Genomic DNA, 20486 nt, shown 5'->3' with positions numbered 1-20486 from the left:
GAATCAAAAAAGTCACTATAAATATAGTTAAAGAGACATGTAAACAAACTATTTAAATACAGTATATTCATAAGTGAGAACATGAGGTCAACTGGAGAGAAATATCACAAAGGAAGTGATACTAAAAGATAAACAGGAATTCATGGGGTGAAATGGAGGAAAGACATTCTAGAAAGAAGAAATATGTTCCCAGTATATAAATAAAAGTGCACAGAATTTTCAAGGAATAAATCTGTAGTTGAACTGGTGAGATCAGGAATCCTGGGCACATTCTGAGACGTGGGCAGTAGCAGAAGGGGCTTATTTCTTGTAGTCTAAGTAAGGAGTTAATATGTGTCTCTCTAGACACTGAGCAGCCATGGAAGTTTTTGAGAAACAAAGTCATATTTGATTTTGGAGATATCATTCTTCTGGCAGTGTGGAGAATGGATTAAAAGGGGATAAATTCTGAAAGCAGAGGGGATAGTTAGGAGACCATGGAACTAATTTTCCCATAGAGGGATTAAGCATATGAAGACAACTTAAAGATAAATATACTTCACTATGACCTAGCAACACCACTTCTAAGCATAGGTCCAGCTTTCCAATTAACAGGTCAAAATATGTGATGGAAGATTAAAACTTGAGGTGTAAGGATAGACATAAAAAGAGCAGTAGAACAGGAGAGAACAGAAATAGATCCATACATTGTCAATCGATTTTTGACAAAGGCACCAAGACAATTTGATAGTGAAAGGCCAGTTTTTCAACATGTAAGTCTGGAACAACTGGATAAACATATAGAAAACAATAAACCTCAACCCTTACCTCACACTACACACAAAAATTAATACGAGAGGGATCATAGACATAAATATAAAAGCTAAAAGTATAAGGCTTCTGGAAGAAAACATAAAACAGTATCTTTGCAACCTTAGGACAGGCAAAGATTTCTTAGGACACAAAAAGCACTAACTTTTATAGTTATAGAAAAAAATCAATTAACTGGACTTTAATAAAGTTAAAAATTTTGATCTTCAAAAGATACTGTTAAGAAAATGAAAAGGCAAGCCACAGACTGAGAGAAAATATTTGTAAATCATGTTTCTGATAAAGAATCTGTACCTAGAATACACACATACACCCCTCCTATAAATTAAAAATAAAAAGACAAATAACCCAATTTTAAAAGTTAGAAAATACTTGAACAGACAAGGGTATTGGTTACATTATCAAAACTCACTGAATTATACATTTAAGATGTTTATTTCACCACAAATTAATTTTATCTCAAATTAATAAGTTCATGAAAAAGACCAAACAAATTAAAAAAAACTATTCACAAAGTTACAATGGTTGAAACTATATTTGTTTGTTAATTATTATTTTAGAGTAGGAGTCAGCAAACTTTTTTTGTAAAAAGCTAGATAGTAAACATTTTAGGCTTTGCAGGCCAGATGGTCTCTATTGCAACTATTCAACTCTGCCACTGTAGTATGAAAGCGGTCATAGACAATATGTTAACAACTGGATGTGGCTGTGTTCTAGTAAAACTTTATTTACAAAAACAGGTGGAGGGCTGAGTTTGGCTGAGGACCACTGTTTGCCAGCTCCCTTTTTAGAGCATAAGATTTTATTTGTAACACACCGCCACAGAGATCTCTGTAGCTTTGCCATATACCATCACCTCCCAGGTGATAATATGGGCAGTTAAAATATCTTTTACATATGGTATGATGTGGAAAAGTTTGATAAGCACTGCCCTAGAGAAACTAACACATATGAACAAGGAGACACACATAAAGATACTCAAAGATATGTCTTTGTTTATAATGGCAAAAACGTGAAATAATTTAAACGTCCATCGATGAAGGAATCATCATACAAATGTATAATAAAATACAACAGGTGAATGAACTAAATGTCCACTTATTAACACATATATAATACAAATGGGTGCCTCTAAGATGGTCATTCATGACAAGCCATAAGATAATAATCTTTCCTCTGAAATAGAGATATCGCATCACTTTTAAAATGTAGATATCATATTCTTAAAAGACTATCTAACCTTCTGAAGTCAATCCAGATACTAATGGCTAGACATTTCCAAAGGATGCATATGGATGCTCTATATATTCTAAAATCTCAATTTGGGTGGCCCTGTGGTTGGTACTGAATCTAGAAAAAAAGGGACACAGAGTGTAATGTCTACTTTTGCCAATCCTATTATTGGGTATTCTCAACTGCATGGATCAAGACTGGCTAGAGATGGCAGCAGAAGCAGCTAATAAACCAGCCTACTCCCCAATTCCTACTGTCCAATTTCAGTGGACACAGCAAGATGGGCAGTGACAGCAGAGAAAAGAAAATACTGGTGATTTACCCTTTTTTCAACCGCTTTTTCCATTATGCCTTAAAATCCCATTGGAGTGTTCCAGGCTAGTTTATTCTTGGCCACAACCTAGACATACTACACAAATAGCTTCAAATATAATATTTAATACCCAAAAACTAGAGAGGAGAGGCGCATGCTTCAGTGCTTCAATACTATGTTTTGGGTTGCTTAACTAAACATAATCTCTGCTGGTCTGAAAAACGTAGTTCCATCTAGTCAACAGACAGGTACCAGACGGATGGTCAGTCAAAGGCCTTCACTTTTATGTATTTCTAATATTGAAATCTTCCATTGTTAGTGTTCGGAAAAAACGTCAATGAAGCCTATCTCCCCTTTTAGGCAAGTTACTTGGAAATCAGCACCTTGGGTATGTTCAGATTCCTAAGCATTAATTTTGACACAGCTCAAATGGAGCAGAACCTTCACAGGAATTAATTCTTGATTCTTTTAGTATCACCTACATATTAGAACTCCAAGACACCATGTTTTATTCCAAATCCCACTTCTCCCTCCCCAAATCATCATTTATCAGCTTGGAGAGCTAAAGAACTAACCGAAGACTGACGTTTTGTAAGGAAGGTTCTCTGATTGGGGTCAGTGATGGCTTTAGCTAAAAAGGCAACCCAGTCCCCCAAAATAAAGGGAAATAGGCCAAGTTTCCTTGACAGGAGCATAGTCTAGTCTCCAATTAGCCTAGACGCTGTGATTTTACTGGACAAACTAAATAAAACCCAAGAGAAGAAGGGGATGATCTTCAGTTGGACTGGGATTGCTGGGGAGCTAAAGCTGGCTCTCAGTGAAAGGATGAGCTTAACTAAAGGGGCAGTAAAAATATCTTCACCTTGCTCCTCCATCATAATTTCCCTCTTCTCTTTTCATTTATATTTCTGAATGAGTTTCATAAAAAGCCATCAAGTACTTCTAAGTTTCATTAATGTTGGTTGTTAAAGTTTCTTAAAAGAAGCCCTGCTGAAATCCCATGACCCAATTATGCTATTTTTGCTATTTCGCTTTGTTCCCATAAAACTAAAGTGGTAATAACAACATATAGGGTGATTTAGAACATATAAAGCACTGTCAAATACAGTATCACTTTGAATCCTCATAACAACTCTGTAAGGTACATAGAACAGGTATTATGAAAGGTTGTGGGATACTAGCTAAAGTCACACAACTGATACCTTCTGATTTCATGTCAATGACATTGATCTGTCCTTGTAGACTATGCCTTTCCTCATTCTTTAAAGGCCCAGCTTATGCTCCCAATGATGCCTTTAATACCTTCAGCCAGAAACAGTTTCTCTATCTTCTGATGACCCACAAAATTCTATACCTCTCTTATGACACTTAACATATCCTATCTTTGTTACAATTATAGATCTGTGTGTCTTAATACACTCAGTGTAAGTTCCTGAAGGGCAGGGACTGGGTCTTATTTATCTTTCTATCCCCCACAGCATCTAGAAACACTCAAATTTTTACACGATGACTAGTGCACTTCCCTGCTTATGTGGGTGATCCACATATGTATAATTCCACCAAAGACCATGGCCTATTATTACTTCCTATTCCATAGAATTAGCCTATAATTTATATAAACCTGAGGAAGAGAGATAAGGAAATTCTAGATTTATATCATACCCAGAGCTCTGGCATATAAAACTAACCAAAAGGGCTAGGAGGCATTCTTAACTTTCTTTAGCATTTTAACAATTATCTTAATTATAGAATCATTCTAAACTTGAATGTGATCTACAGATTATAAACAAGTAAGACTCTTATCAAAATGCAACCAAATGACTGCATTTCGAAGAGAATATGAGAGAGAGAGAGGGGGCGGGGGGGAGATCAATGAACCAGGAGACTACTAGCTCATATTAGAATAAAAGATTCTTTACTTTATGAAAGGATTTCCTTTGGAATTCTTTTTCTATTCTTATCTCTATTTTTATTAAATAGATGCAGTGAAATTGAGATCATAGGTAAGAGGGATTTGCACATTATAAAATACTGTCAAATGTTATAGTTTGCATAATGACAATCTATGCCCAACTATTAATAATGTCAATAATATTATCCGACATTTATTGAGTACTCAAATTATGTCAGGTACTCTTCTATGTGTCTGACATGCATTTATCTCATTTAATACTCCCAGTAAGTCTATGAAGGAAGTACTATTATTATTCCCATTTTATTTAAAAAAAAATTTTTTTTATTGGAGTATAGTTGATTTACAATGTTGTGTTAGCTTCAGGTGTACAGCAAAGTGAATCAGTTATACATATACATATACCCACTCTTTTTTTTTAGATTCTTTTCCCATATAGGCCATTACAGAGTATTCAGTAGAGTTCCCTGTGCTATACAGCAGGTTCTTATTAGTTATCTATTTCATATATAGTAGTGTGTATATGTCAGTCCCAATCTCCCAATTTATCCCTCCCCCACCGCCATCCCTTGGTAACTATAAGTTTGTTTTCTACATCCGTGACTCTATTTCTGTTTTGTAAATAAGTTCATTTGTACTCTTGTTTTTTGAATTCTTTACATCAGGGGTCCCCAGACCGATACCAGTCCGGGATGTGTTGGGAACCGGGCTGCACGGCAGGAGGTAAGCAGTGGATGAGCGAGCGAAGCTTCATCTGTATTTACAGCCGCTCCCCATCACTCGCATTACCACCTGAGCTCTGCCTCCTGTCACATCAGCGGCAGCACTAGATTCTCATAGGAGCATGAACCCTACTGTGAATTGCACATGCGAGGGATCTAGGTTGTGCGCTCCTTATGAGAATCTAATGCCTGATGATCTGACGTGGAGCTGAGGTGATGATGCTAGCGCTGGGGAGTGGCTGCAAATACAGATTATCATTAGCAGAGAGGTTTGACTGCACAGAGACCATAATAAATCAACTGCTTGCAGACTCGTCTCAAAACCCTATCAGTGAGTGGCAAGTGAAAAGAAGTTCAGGGCTCCCACTGATTCTGCATTATGGTGAGTTGTATAATTATTTCATTATATATTACAATGTAATAATAATAGAAATAAAGTGCACAATAAATGTAATGCGCTTGAATCATCCTGAAACCATCCCCCCCACCACCCAGTCCGTGGAAAAACTGTCTTCCACGAAACTGGTCCCTGGTGCCAAACAGGTTGGGGACCACTGCTTTACAGAGTTCCACTAGAATGTTTAAAACATGACTTAATTTATAATAATTCAATTTACAGCAAATCTTTAAGAACACATTTATAACATAAAAGGTGTATCAGTACTTACAAAAACACTGATAATTTCTGAGACAGGTATCAAGGTCATGTGGCCCAGACATTCCCACAGGAAATCCAGAGCACCTGGATTCTATTTCTAGCAACCTTGGATAGGTTCTAAATAGACTTAAGAGGATTTTTCAAAAACTTTTCCAATGAAACTATTTTCACTCCACAATGACTTTGATGCTAATTATGTATTGCTACTTCGTAAATCATATCTCTTTTTAATCTCTGAACTCATTCTGCCAGATCTTTGTCTAAAAAGAGCAAGATATATTGCTAAAAATAATTCATTCTTATTGATAGACTATTTTCTTAAAAAAACAAAATCTACAATTTAGTAAAAGTGCCTCACACAGCTTGCAGGGTAATAGTTTCAGATTTGGCCCAGGATGCAGGAGAGGTGGGTTTTATTTCTTTCTTTTATTACATTTACTGTGCTCTGGTCAAGTGTTTGACATTGTGTAAATAACGCAGAAGACCTAGGTCCTGCTACCATCTGGAGTCTCCTTCAAGATAAAATAAATAGCTAAAAATTCGAACATAGAATAGTACTTCTTAAAGTTTTCCTCTAAAATGCTCCCAACAGCAGAGGAGGGTAAACTTATACTCCTGAGGATATGAAGGCTGGACTAAACCTATGGGTTGAAGTCTGATGTTTCATCAAAATTTTCATTTTACACCATTATATATCCTGTTTGTTTTATTATCTGAAAATGATTTAGCTTACATATCAGCAAATAAAACTGATAGTCCAGAAGAATGTACCATGTTTATCCTGGCAGTTTGCAAACCTCTGACTCACTTTCCCCAGGTTTACTCATAACTCGATAGGAAAAGCATTTCTAGGATAAATACGTAAATAAACATCTATGGTTGTGTTTAAGATGTGTGGGTACTCCGGGCAAAACTGTTGTGTGGATGAAGCTTCAGCTCCCTATTCCCATACTGTGTAACTATAACTGAGATACCATAGATATCTTTCTCTCTCCTGAAGTGGGAAGCTGAAGATAAAGGAGATATCATAGTGAAAGGTAGTTTGAGTTCTTCTGAGATACACATATATTCTAACTGGTATTTTACATTCCTGAAACAAAAATCTTCCTTTCTTTTATGGACCATGAACAGCAAAACCAGTCTTATATAGGCTGAAATAAAAGTCTTTACGTACCTGCAATGATACGTGTTTAGGTCAGTAATTCTCAAAAGAGTAGGGTGTAGGGCAGAGAGACCTATTAGAATCTTGAAGCAGGGATAGCGAGCTTTTCATCTACGCATGGTACCAATGCAGTCTTCAAATCTTCTCCCTGAACCACCACCCCTTCCCCGCAAACACAGCCAGTTTTAAAATCACTAACTATAGTGAGCTACTGTTACAGGTGGGAGTATACCTTCTATCTCAGGTGTGTTGGTATAGAAAAAAAAATTAAGGTAGCTGCAGAGAGACTCTGACTGGTGCAGAATTTTACTATGATTAAACGGTGGGTTTATTAAGCACAGAGATATTTTAGCGCTTAGAGGTTATTCTCAGAAGTTATTTCTCCTCTCTGGATCTCTTTCAATTTTTCCACGTAACTTTATAATTTTAAAAGGGAAAACTGTCTATGATGCTCTTATAAAGGCCTAGTTTTCATCTTAGAGAAAAAGGATAACTTTTCTATTGTTGCAGATTATAATCTAATAATGTATTCTATTATTATGTTTTTGTTTTAAAATTTGGGGACCAAACATAGTGAAAATAAACTGTATGTGAAAATCATCTTAATACCTTTTATAGCTCTTAATCATTTTCCCTTGTGATTATAGCCCTATAAAAGTGGATAGGGAGATAGGTACTGAGTATCATGAGCTTTCTTAGAATGAAACTGAGGTTCAGAAGCTATATTTAACTGCTGAAGTTCAGAAAGCTAAAAACAACAGAACTAAGGTCAGACATGGGTAAACTCAGAAACCAGTATCCTTTCCTCTTCCTTATATTACCTAAACAGAGAAATAAAGATATTTTTGCAGCACAAGAAATCTAAAATATTATATGCACTTATTTCATGTTTCTATTAATCAATCACCAAAGACTGAAAATATTATTACTGTAAAAAATACTACATAGAAGTGTGTCCATAGCCTATCCTAATAGGTATGTCTATAGATTATCAACCATATTATTAGTTTATCAATCAGTCCATCTGAGATCAGCCATTATTAAGGATACAAGCTTGTTAGATTATTTAGATGATTCCAATAGACATCTGAGTAGTTTTGTAAATGTTACAAATACTAGTTTCACAGGAAAAAGTTAAAGTATAATTTAATTTGTGTTCAGCTTGCTGAAGATTTTCCTTTTGACCTTAGTGAGATATTTGCTTAAACGATAGAACTAACATATGATCCAGCAATCCCATCTCTGAGTAATATATCCAAAGGAAATGAAATCACTATCTTGAAGAGATATTTGCACCCCCATGTTCACTGCAGCATATTTACAATAACCCAGACATGGAAACAACTCAAGCATCCACTGATGGATGAAAGCATAAAGAAAATATTATATATATACATATATGTATATATACACACACAATGCAATATTATTCAGCCATGAGAAAGAAAGAAATCCTGCCATTTGCGACCACATGGCTAGGTCTTGAGGATATTACACAAAGTGAAGTAAGTCAGTCAGAGAAACACATGCACTGTATGATCTCCCTTGTATATGGAATCTAAAAAAACAAACTCATAGAAACAGAGAACAGACTGGTGGTTGCCAAAGGTGAAAAGAGGTGGGGTGGGGGTGGGGAAGGTTGGGGGGAAAAGGGTGACGGTGGTCAAAAGGTACAGGCTTCCAATAAAAGGACATATAAGCCCTGAGGATGTAACATACAGCATGGTGACTATAGTTAACGATACTGTATTGTATATTTGAAGGTGACTAAGAGAGTAAATCTTAAAAGTTCTCATTACAAGAAAAAAGTTTGTAAGCATGTGAGGTGATGGATGTTAACTAAACTTATGACAGTAATCTTTTTGCAGCATATACATACCAAATCATTATGTTGTATACCTTAAACTAATACAACGTTTACATGTCAATTATATCTCAATAAAATTGGAAAAAAATTGCTCAACCAAGGTAGAAGACTAAATTACCTTCCTATTCTCTCTATAAAAAATGGTAATGCAAAATTGTTATCATACGGCGATTATCCAAATTTTAAATAAAATGCAGGAAAAACAGCATTACAGAAGTGCTTTAGGCAGTTAATAAAAATATAATTTTTTTTTCTGGAGTATATGAGTTTGTGGTATTTGTCAGCTTTCAAAACTTTACTGAGTGAACGCTAAAAAATATTAAAAATGAAATTTTTAATTAAAGAGTTTAATGGCTCCTAGATGACACCAAGAGCCAGCTGAAAGCAATCTGGCTTCTAACTTTGCCCAATCTCCAAAGCAAAAACAAAACAAAGAGCTCTGACACTTGAATTAAAACCTGGGTTTTAGGGAGGAACACAATCATACAACCATCCAAACGGAAACCCTATAAGTAACTCGTGTTTTCAAAATGAAACGTAAGTCTCTCAGTATTCAAACTTTGCAATGAACTATTTCTAGTTTCCCCAATGACTTGATGTTCTCTTGCCTCTTTTCACATGTTGTGCCCAATGACAGAAAATTCTTCTATCATATTTCTACCTGACTGACTCCCACTCCTACTTTGGGTCTTAGCTTAAAAATCACTTCCTCCAGAAGAATCCCAAATACATGTCAGATATGTGCTTTAGAGTACTATGGACTTACCCATATCACAATAAATTTTAATTGTTCATTCAAGTTGTCTGCCTTTCCCCCTAGGCTGCCCCTGACAGCATGTAGTCCAGCATGGTGCCTAGCACATAGCAAGTGCTTTTATTAAATTACTTCTAGTTTAAGGTTGCCTCCATGTAAGGATGCCAACTAAAACACTTTGACCAAAACCTTTTTTTCAAATGAGGTATGTAGAGAAGGTAACCATCCAATTTAGGTAATCAAATACAGCAAGTGGCAAACTACTTAAACATGCACTTAAATCAGACACCTCTAGGGCATTAAATTTTATCATATTTACAAACAGTTTCTTACTAGTCATTATTTTCATTTAAAAGAAAGTTTTTCAATTAGATTTATCAAATTAAGTAATTCAGTTCAATTTATGACAGTCAAATACAAGAGAAGGAAATGCAAAACACCCAAATGGTTTAACTGCTAATCTGAATAAATGTGCAATTTTTAGAATGGAAAAAATAGTGGAGAACTGAGTTTAAATAGCTGAGGTTCCCTATTGCTAAATCATTTATTCAAGAGTATTTCTAGCAACTAGAAAAGCATCTTGGAAGCTGGTCGCCATATATAGCCTAAAACAGTCAAAATACTTTTAAAGACAAATGAATTTTTGTTGAAAGATACTTCAAACTATTAAATACCAAGATTCCCATTCTGAATTATCATAAGGAATGTAGTTGGAAGAATCGGGTCTATGAACATGTAGTTAGTTCAGGTTTAGAAAACATTTTCCGATACAGAAGAATAATTGACCATTTTATCAACAACTTTAGAACAGACAGGACATCTATAGGTGACAGGGAAATGTTATTATTAACTGGAAGCATAATTTTTAATATTTTGCTTCACTAAACCAAATTATACTACAAAGGATACGGTTTCATACACAAATATAAAAAAATGAAGGAGAAAAAAAGAACTCAACTTACACCAAGGCATGATTTGGCTATTCAAATGATCAAATATGCATACTAATTCCTGTACTGGTGACAGATTTGAACAGAAATCACTAAATTCCACCTGCAGGCACATCATGTCAAGTGTGTATGAACAATAATAATCTCATGGCAGTGGTGCCAAGGGAAATATCCCAAGGTTCTTTGTACAAGTCAGAACAATAACAGATTTAGTTGATTTATGGCTAGCTGAAGGATTAATGTTATTAAATTTCATTCTGATTCCTCTGATTCTAGAAATAGGTTAGTTTCTCCAAAAGGTACATATATAGATAATATATATAAACAGATACAGAAGTGGATGGCAACCATACTTCTCATAAAAATGAAAGTATTCTAAGTTCAAACATAAACTTCTTCCTTCTTTTAGATATAAGATTAGCATCTAAATTATTTTAGTTATAATGAGTTCTGCAAGAACATTGAAAATAACTGCTAGTTTAATTAATTAAAGGTGTCCAATAGGCACAGTTTAATTCATTAGCATGGAGAAAAATATATAATTTTATATAATACCTGCAGTTATAAAGGAAGTATGTATTTAATTAAAATTATAATTCTATGCTACCATGATAAAATGATTTCTTTGATCAAGGACGGCAAATGACTAAGAAGAAAATACCATTGGTAACTCTTCAGTACCTAAAATTATATGAAAGATTTGGAAAAAGTTACAGAATAGGGGGAGGAAAGAGGACAGAGATATTAAATTCGTCATCTTATTTAGTTCCCAAACATTCAGGACAGTTTCTAATCATTATTCTGCTAAGTAAGGTGTTTGACATGAGCTTACTAGGAAGGACTTAGACTGGATGTAGGTAGAGTGAATGTACTAACCAGAATTCTGTCATTTGTAAGCTGTGTGATCCTGGAAAAGCCACTTAGTATCTACCAGGCCTCAGATTCCACATAAATAAAGGAAGGATAATTTCTAGAATCTGTTTAATTGTAATGTCAAGAAATTCTGAATGTTTCAAATTCAAGCCATTGTTAATCTTCATGTTCTGTAGTTGCCACTACAGACTACAAGATGTATGAGGAAGGCTTACAATCAAACAAACCAAGTAACTAGTTGTAACATATAGGCATGGCCAACCTACACACTGAATTTGAAGAGTCTAGTGAGGCTAACCTTTTACTTTTTTATTAACTGACTGCTACTCAGAAAGCTGCCTCTCCCTAGAAACAGTGAAACATAAGAACTTTGTCCTACGCCGGCTATATGCTTCCACAATCAAAGAAACTTGAAACTGAACTAAGTTCACAAAATGAAAAAGTTAGCCACAGTGAGACTGACAGAGTTGCTTTTCCTGTATCTTCCTAACCTTGACACCTAATCTGTACCAGCTATAAACTACAGACCAGTCAATGGAAGAGGTAACCTCAAAACTAAAACTCAGGTAGGTTCTAGATGAAGAGGTTCACTTTAAAATTTGAAGTGAGTTACAAAGAAAAAAATATGTTGATATACCGAATAAGGTTCCTAAATAATCCTACGGAAAACAAAACTCACATCACAAGATAATACTTTAAATCCATATAGCACATTTTATAGAGCAACTTAAAGCATTTTATAGAAATTACCCAATTGACTTTCTTGACACTTCTGTGAAGTCAAGTATTACCTGTATTTTCCAAAGAAGGCAAAAAGAAACAAAGGAACTAAAGTTACTTACTTTGCCAATGACATAGCTCTCTATTGCACATCTAGGGTTTTAATTTGCGAAAAAAGGTGCTCAGCTCCATAAGAAATTACATTAACTGAAATGCCTCAGCGTTTTGAAAAATACTGGACTTCTCACAAGATGTGAGTGCAGAGACAGTGTGCTGACTTACTTAGCATTTCACCTGGTCACTTAGTTCAGTATGTGCCACACTGTCGGTACTCAATGAATAAGGGCTATTAAAGATAGCTAACAATTACTAGAGCTCATATATCAGGTACTGTGCTAAGCGCACTATACATATTAGTTCATTTAATCCTACCAACAACTCAAAGAGGTAAGTAAATTATTACTTTTCATTTTACTGATGAGGAAATGAAGGCCTAGGTTAAGTAACTTGCCCAAGATTACAAAATGATACAGCAAAGATTTTAACAAAGGTAGCCCAACTTGGGACCTTGTTTAAAGATCGTCGTTGTAGAAAGAATAAGAGACTAGCAGTAAGAAACTCTATACTCTATTCCCTCTATCACCAAGTCCTTGGAGAGAAGAGAAATTTCTTGCTGATCTTTGTATCTCTTCTCAGGCCTAGCATGGTACCTTAATCACATTATTCCTCATTAAATGTTTCCTGAATAAAATTAAAATCACATAAACAAATTAGGCTTCATTGTCCTCAACTGTAAAATGGAGATAAAGGTACCTGCACTGTCTGCCTAAGTCGTTCTCATAGTGTGGTCCCTGGACCTGGAAACTTTGTCAGAAATGCAAGTATCAGGCCCTACCCCAGGCCTACTGAATCAGAAAATAGTATTTTCTGATTCCAGGTGATTCTCACACATGCTGAAGTTTGAGAACCACCAGTCTACCTTAAAGGATAATTTGGAGGATCAAATGAGTACAATAATGTGAAAGCACCCAAAAAAGTGGAAGTATATCATCATCATAATCATTAAAAGAGTAAATTATGTTCCTTGAAAAAACTTAGTGATTTTGCTAGATCCGGATAAAAATGAACATCAGAAATGAAATTATCATGAGGGAATTCCCTGGTGGTCCAGTGGTTAGGACTCTGCACTTTCACTGCAGGGGGCATGGGTTTGATCCCTGGTCGGGGAACTAAAATCCCCGCATGCTGCGTGGCACAGCAAAAAAAAAAAAAAAAAAAAAAGGAAGAAATTGATCATGAAACATTTTGTGAATAAAATATTATTATTCCAGATTTTATCTGGATAATGTATAGCACTCATGGATGCAGAGAAAAAGACGACTATGAGCCATAAGGTTGTACGTAGAAATCTGATAACTTGGTTATGCAGCGGTTCAACACAGAGAGATGACAAACTACACAGGCTTCTTACCTGACCAGTGTCCAGTGGAGATGCCAGATCTGTCTGTGCAGGTCTCACTTACAGGTCTAAACACAGTTTCCCATCCTCCAGTAGCATAGCGCCAATTGTGAGATTCCAAGATGAGTGTTCGCTGGGTGCCATATGCAATCATGAAGCAGTAGACCACATGATGGAGCTGACAGCCATAGCCACAGCCTTTGTTGATATTACACACTAGCTTCTTGGCTTTGCTGCAGTCCTTGGGATTCTGTCAGTAAGGAAGAGAAACAAAGGTGAAGATAAGCTGTACTGAGAGGTTAACTTCTCTTTATAGGTGACAAATGTCAAAAATCATATAATAAGCCAGGACTAATCCAGTATATCTTATTAATTAAGCAAGGAATTCAGCTTTAAGATTATATTTCAAAGAATCCACTGAAAATTTTATGTGCATACTTACAGAGGTGGCAGTGAAAAAGACCAGTTACTTTGGAAACATCACTAAACAAACATGAAATTAAGCAGTTACGTTTTAAAAAATACTCTTTCACTTCTCTATCACTCAGAACATGCAAGTATGATCAAAGTTGCACACACTGAAATCTTTATGAAAGAAGCAAAATAGTTCGCTTATTCCAGGTGCAGTTCAGCATTCTGAGATTATTACCTTCACTGATGAAACAAATCATCTTAAAAGAAAAACTATAATTTAACTAATAATTCCATCTATTCCAGAATTCGAGATGTCACCAACAAAACGTACTTTTTCATTATGGAAGTAAAGCCACTGAGTAAAAGGATATCTGAGTTCAACAATTAAAAAATATCAGTCATGGGACTTCTTCAAAAAACCAATATTGATGATACCAGTAATTTTTAAAATAAAATGTAGAGCATGTTTTATATTGGATGTATTGAGAATGTGCTATGCCAATTTTTAATCAGGAGATCCATTTTTCTATTTACATGTTTTGCTATAAGATGAATAGCAAGTGGTTAAAACATTTAATATTATCTAACAGTGGGTGCAATGGGGTTAAGCAAACATGAAAAATTCTTTTTTCCCATTCTAAAGTTTAAATTCCACTGTAATTTGTATGGGCTGTTGCTAAATATCCCTAGGCATCTTAGTTCTTCAAATAAAAATTTGTTTTGACAAGGACTCCTTAGCCTGAGAAATTTTTCAAGCTGTTCTGCCTGCAAGGGAAGAGAAAGGATGGGTACCTTCAGGAACAGAATCTTTTCTTCCACATAGCAAGAAGCAAGGTAATCAGTTCTCAATTTATATGAGCCTTTAATAAAGCAGTTGCCAAACCACAAATCTACAACTATTTTCTAGGGATATCATCTGCTCTGTAAAGTAGAGTCCTAGAAACAAAAGCTAGGATGGTAAGGCTATAAAATGATTCTGAAAGAAACGCTGAAAAAGGAAAATGCCACACACCGTTACTTTCAGAAGAAGTATCTTTCATACTCAGGTGTGCCACTGCAGGCTGGTCCTTTCAGATCAAAGCAGAACCTATACCATCAAGAGCCTTCTGAAGAGTTAGAGCCCTTATGAACCCGAGAGAGCCCAGATAAAATTCAGCAAGACGTGGTCAATACTGTTTCCTCAATCAAGTACTAGAGTTGCTGAATTCTCTTCACTTGAGACTTTGAACTCATGGCAGACTCCTAAGGCAATAAAGATCCCCACTCCGGGTGCTACAGCCACAAAAGAGTTAAGAAGAACAGAGGGGGTGTGATGTTGGGAGACCAATTTATCATTTACTTTCTTCTAATATCATACAAGGATCTGGGAATAAAGAATATTCAAAGCTTTATTATTAATTCAATAGTTGAGAGCAAAGAATATCGACATTTGTCAGATTTTTCATGAAGTGTAAGAAATACAGCACTTTGAATATCTCTAAAATTCATATGAATGAAAATGTCCTTCATATATTTTTCAATAAACATTTTCTTTTACAACTGCTTTTAGATGTACAGAATTATTGCAGAGTTAGTACAGAGATCCCATATACCTCACAACCAGCTTTCCATATTATTATATCTTATATTAGTCTTCACATTTTTTAAAGGAAAAAAGAGTAAAGGAACATAATAATTGAAACAGATGACCTTTAGTTTTCAAACTGTAGATTTTTTACTTAAAAGAAGACATATCTGCATTAAAAAATATACATCTACTGTGTTTCTTAAGAGTTTAATTAGAACCCAGTGTTTCGAGCACAAGAACTGAGGCCTAAGAGAAAGAAGAGGGTAATTTATGAAATGAAGTGTAATTCAAGAGTCTTAATGTGTCTCAAAGTAAGCTGAAGAGAGAATATATTAAATCTTTCTGTTATGTATTGATAACACAGAGAAAGGGAAAAAAAATCTATTATGTATGGTTCTGGAATGAGAAAGGTCTACCTATACAAGGTAACCAATGGAAGGCTCTAAGGCAGGAAGTGATAAGAGAAAATGAATGGCTGTTTGGAATGATAACAGTTAAACAAAAACTGAAAAAGCTCAGCGCCACAGCCCGATTTCTTACCAAAATAATATTTAAAAGTCTGCAAAATTCAAAGGATCTTGCTCATAAAAGATTCAGAAATAGGAGAGAGACAGCGAGAAACAGAAAAAGTATATGTGTTTCTAACACAAGATTAGGCTCATCAGAACAAAGATCTAGAAAAAACAAGCAGATAATATAAAAGGCAAACAAAGCAACGACTCAGATGGATAGGGATTTACTCTGATGGAAAGGAACCTCACAGAAAACCCCTTATCTGAGCTAAGTTTTTGTTATCCGACACTGTTATGAAGTAGCAACAAATAAGAGATTTATGGGAGTCTATAAAAGGGAAACAGAGCCATTGTTATACATACATACATGCATATATATAATCTCCAAATTTCTTACCAAATAGACTTTGTCAATTACCACTGATCCTGGTTTTATACTTTTCTGTTGATGTCTGCAAAAAGCTTGAAGGTTTGTCTCATCCATAAGCAATAATATAGAGAAGGGCCTCATTACTAAAAGAAGCTTTACTTTAATCATGTTATCACTTTAACAGGGTAGCTATTTCTGATGACAAAATCTGTTTTTCATTTGCTTCTTGTGTGCCTAATCACTCTCTTGTATATTTCTCTACCAGTAACATCAAAATGCAGGCAGATAGTTTTGTTCTGTTATAATGCTTTATCTCTTTCCCCTCCCTCCCGTCTTATGGTACTCCCTCCACTCACCTCAATCTTTCTCTCTCTCTCTCTCTCTCTCACACACACACACACACACACACACACACACACACACTTGGAATACGATACACTCCAAGCAGATGTAGGCTCACTAGGAAGCACTTCTTATTCGTGAGTGGGAGATGGGGAAATACAGATTGAAAATGCTACCCCGTAAGTCCCCTGGGAGAGCGTCCTACTTCTCCCTCCTTCTGCCTTGAGTATCACTCACTGATCAAGTATAGGCGAACCTTTGTTCATTTAATAAATATTTATTAAGCACTTAACTTATACAAGGAAACTTGGGAGATGACAATCTAATAGAATAAGAAATTATATACCTAAATAACTACAATAGACAATTTAAATGTTTTAAGACCATGGTAAACAAGGAATTAAGGAATGGAAGAGGAAAAAAAAGTCACTTTCAGCTGGACTGGAAAGGGCTATGAATAAAACTGCATTTAAAATAAATCTTTAAGATATAATTTATTGTGTTTATGAACTGCTAAGTAAATGTACTTTTTCCATTATTCAATGGAGGCCTATATTGCAAAGAATAATTGTGAAGGGCAAGGTAAAATTACTTTATAAACTCTACATATTATATTTATAATGTAGGATTTTTGTATATAGGGCCTTCTTAAAGTCAGACTCATCAATAGGCACATGCATTCTTGCTTCTTTCGATGATGATGTTATTTAAGCTTTAGAATAGGAGGCAAATTTGTCAAAATTACTTAAGACAACGTGTTCTAGTTGAAGAACTGCAGAGGTTTAATATTTTTTCTAATTCAAGCTCTGTTATGAATTCAATTGTGTGATTTTGCTTCAATTTGGTAATTTAAAATTGAGATAAAAATTACCTCCCTCCATAACCTCTTCCTGCTCACCCATCCTTCCATCTCAGAGACACTATGAGGCTAAAATACATGCTATATGCTCAAAACTAATTCAAACATACTTCTCATTTATCCTCATAATCTCAAGAGAACATTACTTCACACTGGATAAATGAAATACTTTTTTGCATTTAGTGCTACAAGGTGGCCCAATCATGGGCCCTTGTAAGCTGACAATGTTACGTAACATTTTTACAGTTATAATTCTGCAGCAAAGCTGTCACCATAGGACATATAAGAAACGAGGACTTAAGATAAAATGGGGTTCTTCTGTATTCAGTTTCCTTTTGTTCAGCTCTTTTAAAAAATTTTAACACTATCTGAGGCATTTCTTATGATGCTGTTAGCTTCCAAGAATGACCCTATCTCAACAGAACTGAAAACTATATTTGCTCTCACTGTCCTATAAATCAACATTGGGAAGCATATTTAAATCAATATTCCTCTAACACAGTATATTAAAGGAAGCAGCAACTCTTAAACCTAAATGATTACTAATTCGCTAAAGGCACCATCAAAATGCTAAAATATCTATTTTACTTTGGTTACAAATATGAAAATAGTCGCTCTTGGATATATTTCAAATAAGGAAGCCAGTTTAATTTCTACTTTGCTAAAAAAGAATAATTTGGAATCAACTAGTAAACCACAAGCATTATTATAGTACTTAGGCACTGCTAGGATTTAGAGGTTTCTACTTCCTTCACTTAGTAAATTAGTAGTAATTGTGAATTAATGATATAATATTACAAAATATAGTACTGATTCCATGGCTTTTAAATTAAATCACAGATAAAGCCTTTTGCCAGGACTGTTTAGATTTTCCATACAAATTAAAGCCTCTTCAGAGGAAAATTTTCCAGCCACAATGTAATTTCCCTCACTTATCTGCCCAGTTACTACAGACCAAAACACTGCAGAAAAAGCCTAAATCAACAACAAACAGAAAGCATTTAGTCAATATAAACTGGATATAATATCTCCAGGCATCTCTTGCAAAGAAAAAGTGCTCAATAACTATTAGTTCAGAAGAACTGCATGTACAGAGACAAAGGGGATGTCAAATCCATTGTCACAAAAATACACTAATTGGTGGCAAGCCAAAATTTACAATTCAGGTCTCTTAATCCATCGCCCAGTGCTCTTATCCGTCCCCCCGCCCCATGATGTCTTCAATACAAGATGCAGCAAGAAACACAGACTCAGAGCACTTACCGGGTCATTGTTTCCCCAGATTTATGGATGTATACTTGACAAATAAAAATTGATTATATTTAAGGTGTACGGCATGATGTTTAAAAATATGTAAACCCTGAAATGATCACCACCATTGAGCTAATTAACGTATCTATCACCTCACACAGTTACATTTTACTTTTTGGTGGGGAGAACAGTTAAGATCTACTCTCTTAGCAAATTTCAAGTATACAATACAGTATTATTAACTACAGTCACCATGCTGCACGTTAGTTCTCTAGAACTTATTCAACCCACATAACTGAACCTTCGTACCATTTGATCAACATCTCCCCCTTTCCCCCACCTTCCTGACCCTGATAACTACTGTTCTACTCTCTGCTTTTATGAATTTTCCAGATTGCACATATAAGTGAGATCATGCAGTATGTGTCTTTTTTGTGTCTTTCATTTACCATAATGTCCTCCAGGCTCATCCATGTTGTTGTAAATAGCAGGATTTTCTCTTTTGTTATGGCTGAATAACATTCCATTGCTGTTTGTACACACACACACACACACACACACACATTTTCTTTATCCATTCATCCACTGATAGAACCATAAGTTGTTTCCATATCTTGGCTATTCTGAATAATGCTGCAATGAACATGCGGGTGCAGATATCTCTTTGAGATACTGATTTCATTTCCTTCAGACAATATACTCAAAAGTGGGATTGCTGGAATCATATGGTAGTTCTATTTTTAATTTTTTGAGGAACCTCTATATTGTTTTCCATAATGGCCATACCAATTTACATTTCCACCAGCAGGAATGGGGACAAAGGTTTCCCTTTTTCCACATCCTCCACAACACTTATTATCTTTTGCCTTTTTTGATAATAGCCATTCTAACAATTATAAGGTGATATGTCTCTTTGTAGTTTTGATTTGCATTTCCCTAATGATTAGTGATGTTGAGCACCTTTGCATATACTTGTTGACCCTCCTGTATGTCTCTTTTGAGAAACGTCAGTTTAGGTTTTCAGCCCATAATATGATCAGGTTATTTGGTTTTTTGCTATTGAGTTGAATTCCTTACGTATTTCGGATGTTAACCCCTTACCAGATATCTCGTTTACAAATATTTTCTCCCATTCCATAGATTGCCTTTCGATTTTGTTGTGTCGTTTGCCGTACAGAAGCTTTTCAATTTAATCTAGTTCCACTTGTTGATTTTTTATTGTTGTTGTTGCTTGTGCTTTTGGTGTCATATCTAAAAAAATCAAATGTCAAGGAGCTTTCCCCCTTTGTTTTCTTCTAGTAGTTTTAGAGTTTTCGGTCTTACATTTCAGGATTAAGAATCAGAACCCTGGGGATCCTTCCAGCTCCTCTCTAATAACATTCTTTCTATAGGGAGGAGTTAAACCACAAATAGCTCCTATTTCCGATAAAGAAAGGTCACTAAAGGAATGAGCCAGGTAAGTTAAATTTTATTCTGCTCTTTGTCCACTCTAATCATAAGACTAAACAGTTTTTAGTTTGCTTGTTTAAAAAGATTTGCAACATCTAGCTTTGTGTTGGTAATGAAGAAAAGATTCATTAATAGTGTGGTGAAAGCACTTCATTGTATTGGAAACAATTTGATTTTATTTCTCTAAAATTATTTTCAAAACGAAAGCAGAAAATGTATTGAAGCAAACAAAAGAATTGAAGTACTACACAGTGGTAATTAAAATAAAGACTCTGGGCATAGTTAACCA

At 35.1% G+C, this 20486-nt stretch overlaps 1 protein-coding gene across 3 annotated transcripts in view; it reads right to left on the bottom strand.

The window, feature by feature from the left end:
- The window catches only part of FUT8 (fucosyltransferase 8), a 318044-nt gene that overhangs the window by 45677 nt on the left and 251881 nt on the right, over nt 1-20486 (bottom strand). For all 3 annotated transcript variants that reach the window (XM_061182670.1, XM_061182669.1, XM_061182671.1), the window contains one exon: nt 13446-13683. In XM_061182670.1, the coding sequence (XP_061038653.1) occupies nt 13446-13683 (238 nt within the window). The remainder of the gene's footprint in view (nt 1-13445; nt 13684-20486) is intronic.

Source organism: Eubalaena glacialis, chromosome 2 (assembly GCF_028564815.1).
Source record: "Eubalaena glacialis isolate mEubGla1 chromosome 2, mEubGla1.1.hap2.+ XY, whole genome shotgun sequence".
NCBI lineage: Eukaryota > Metazoa > Chordata > Mammalia > Artiodactyla > Balaenidae > Eubalaena > Eubalaena glacialis.
This window is presented reverse-complemented; position numbering and strand designations above follow the sequence as displayed.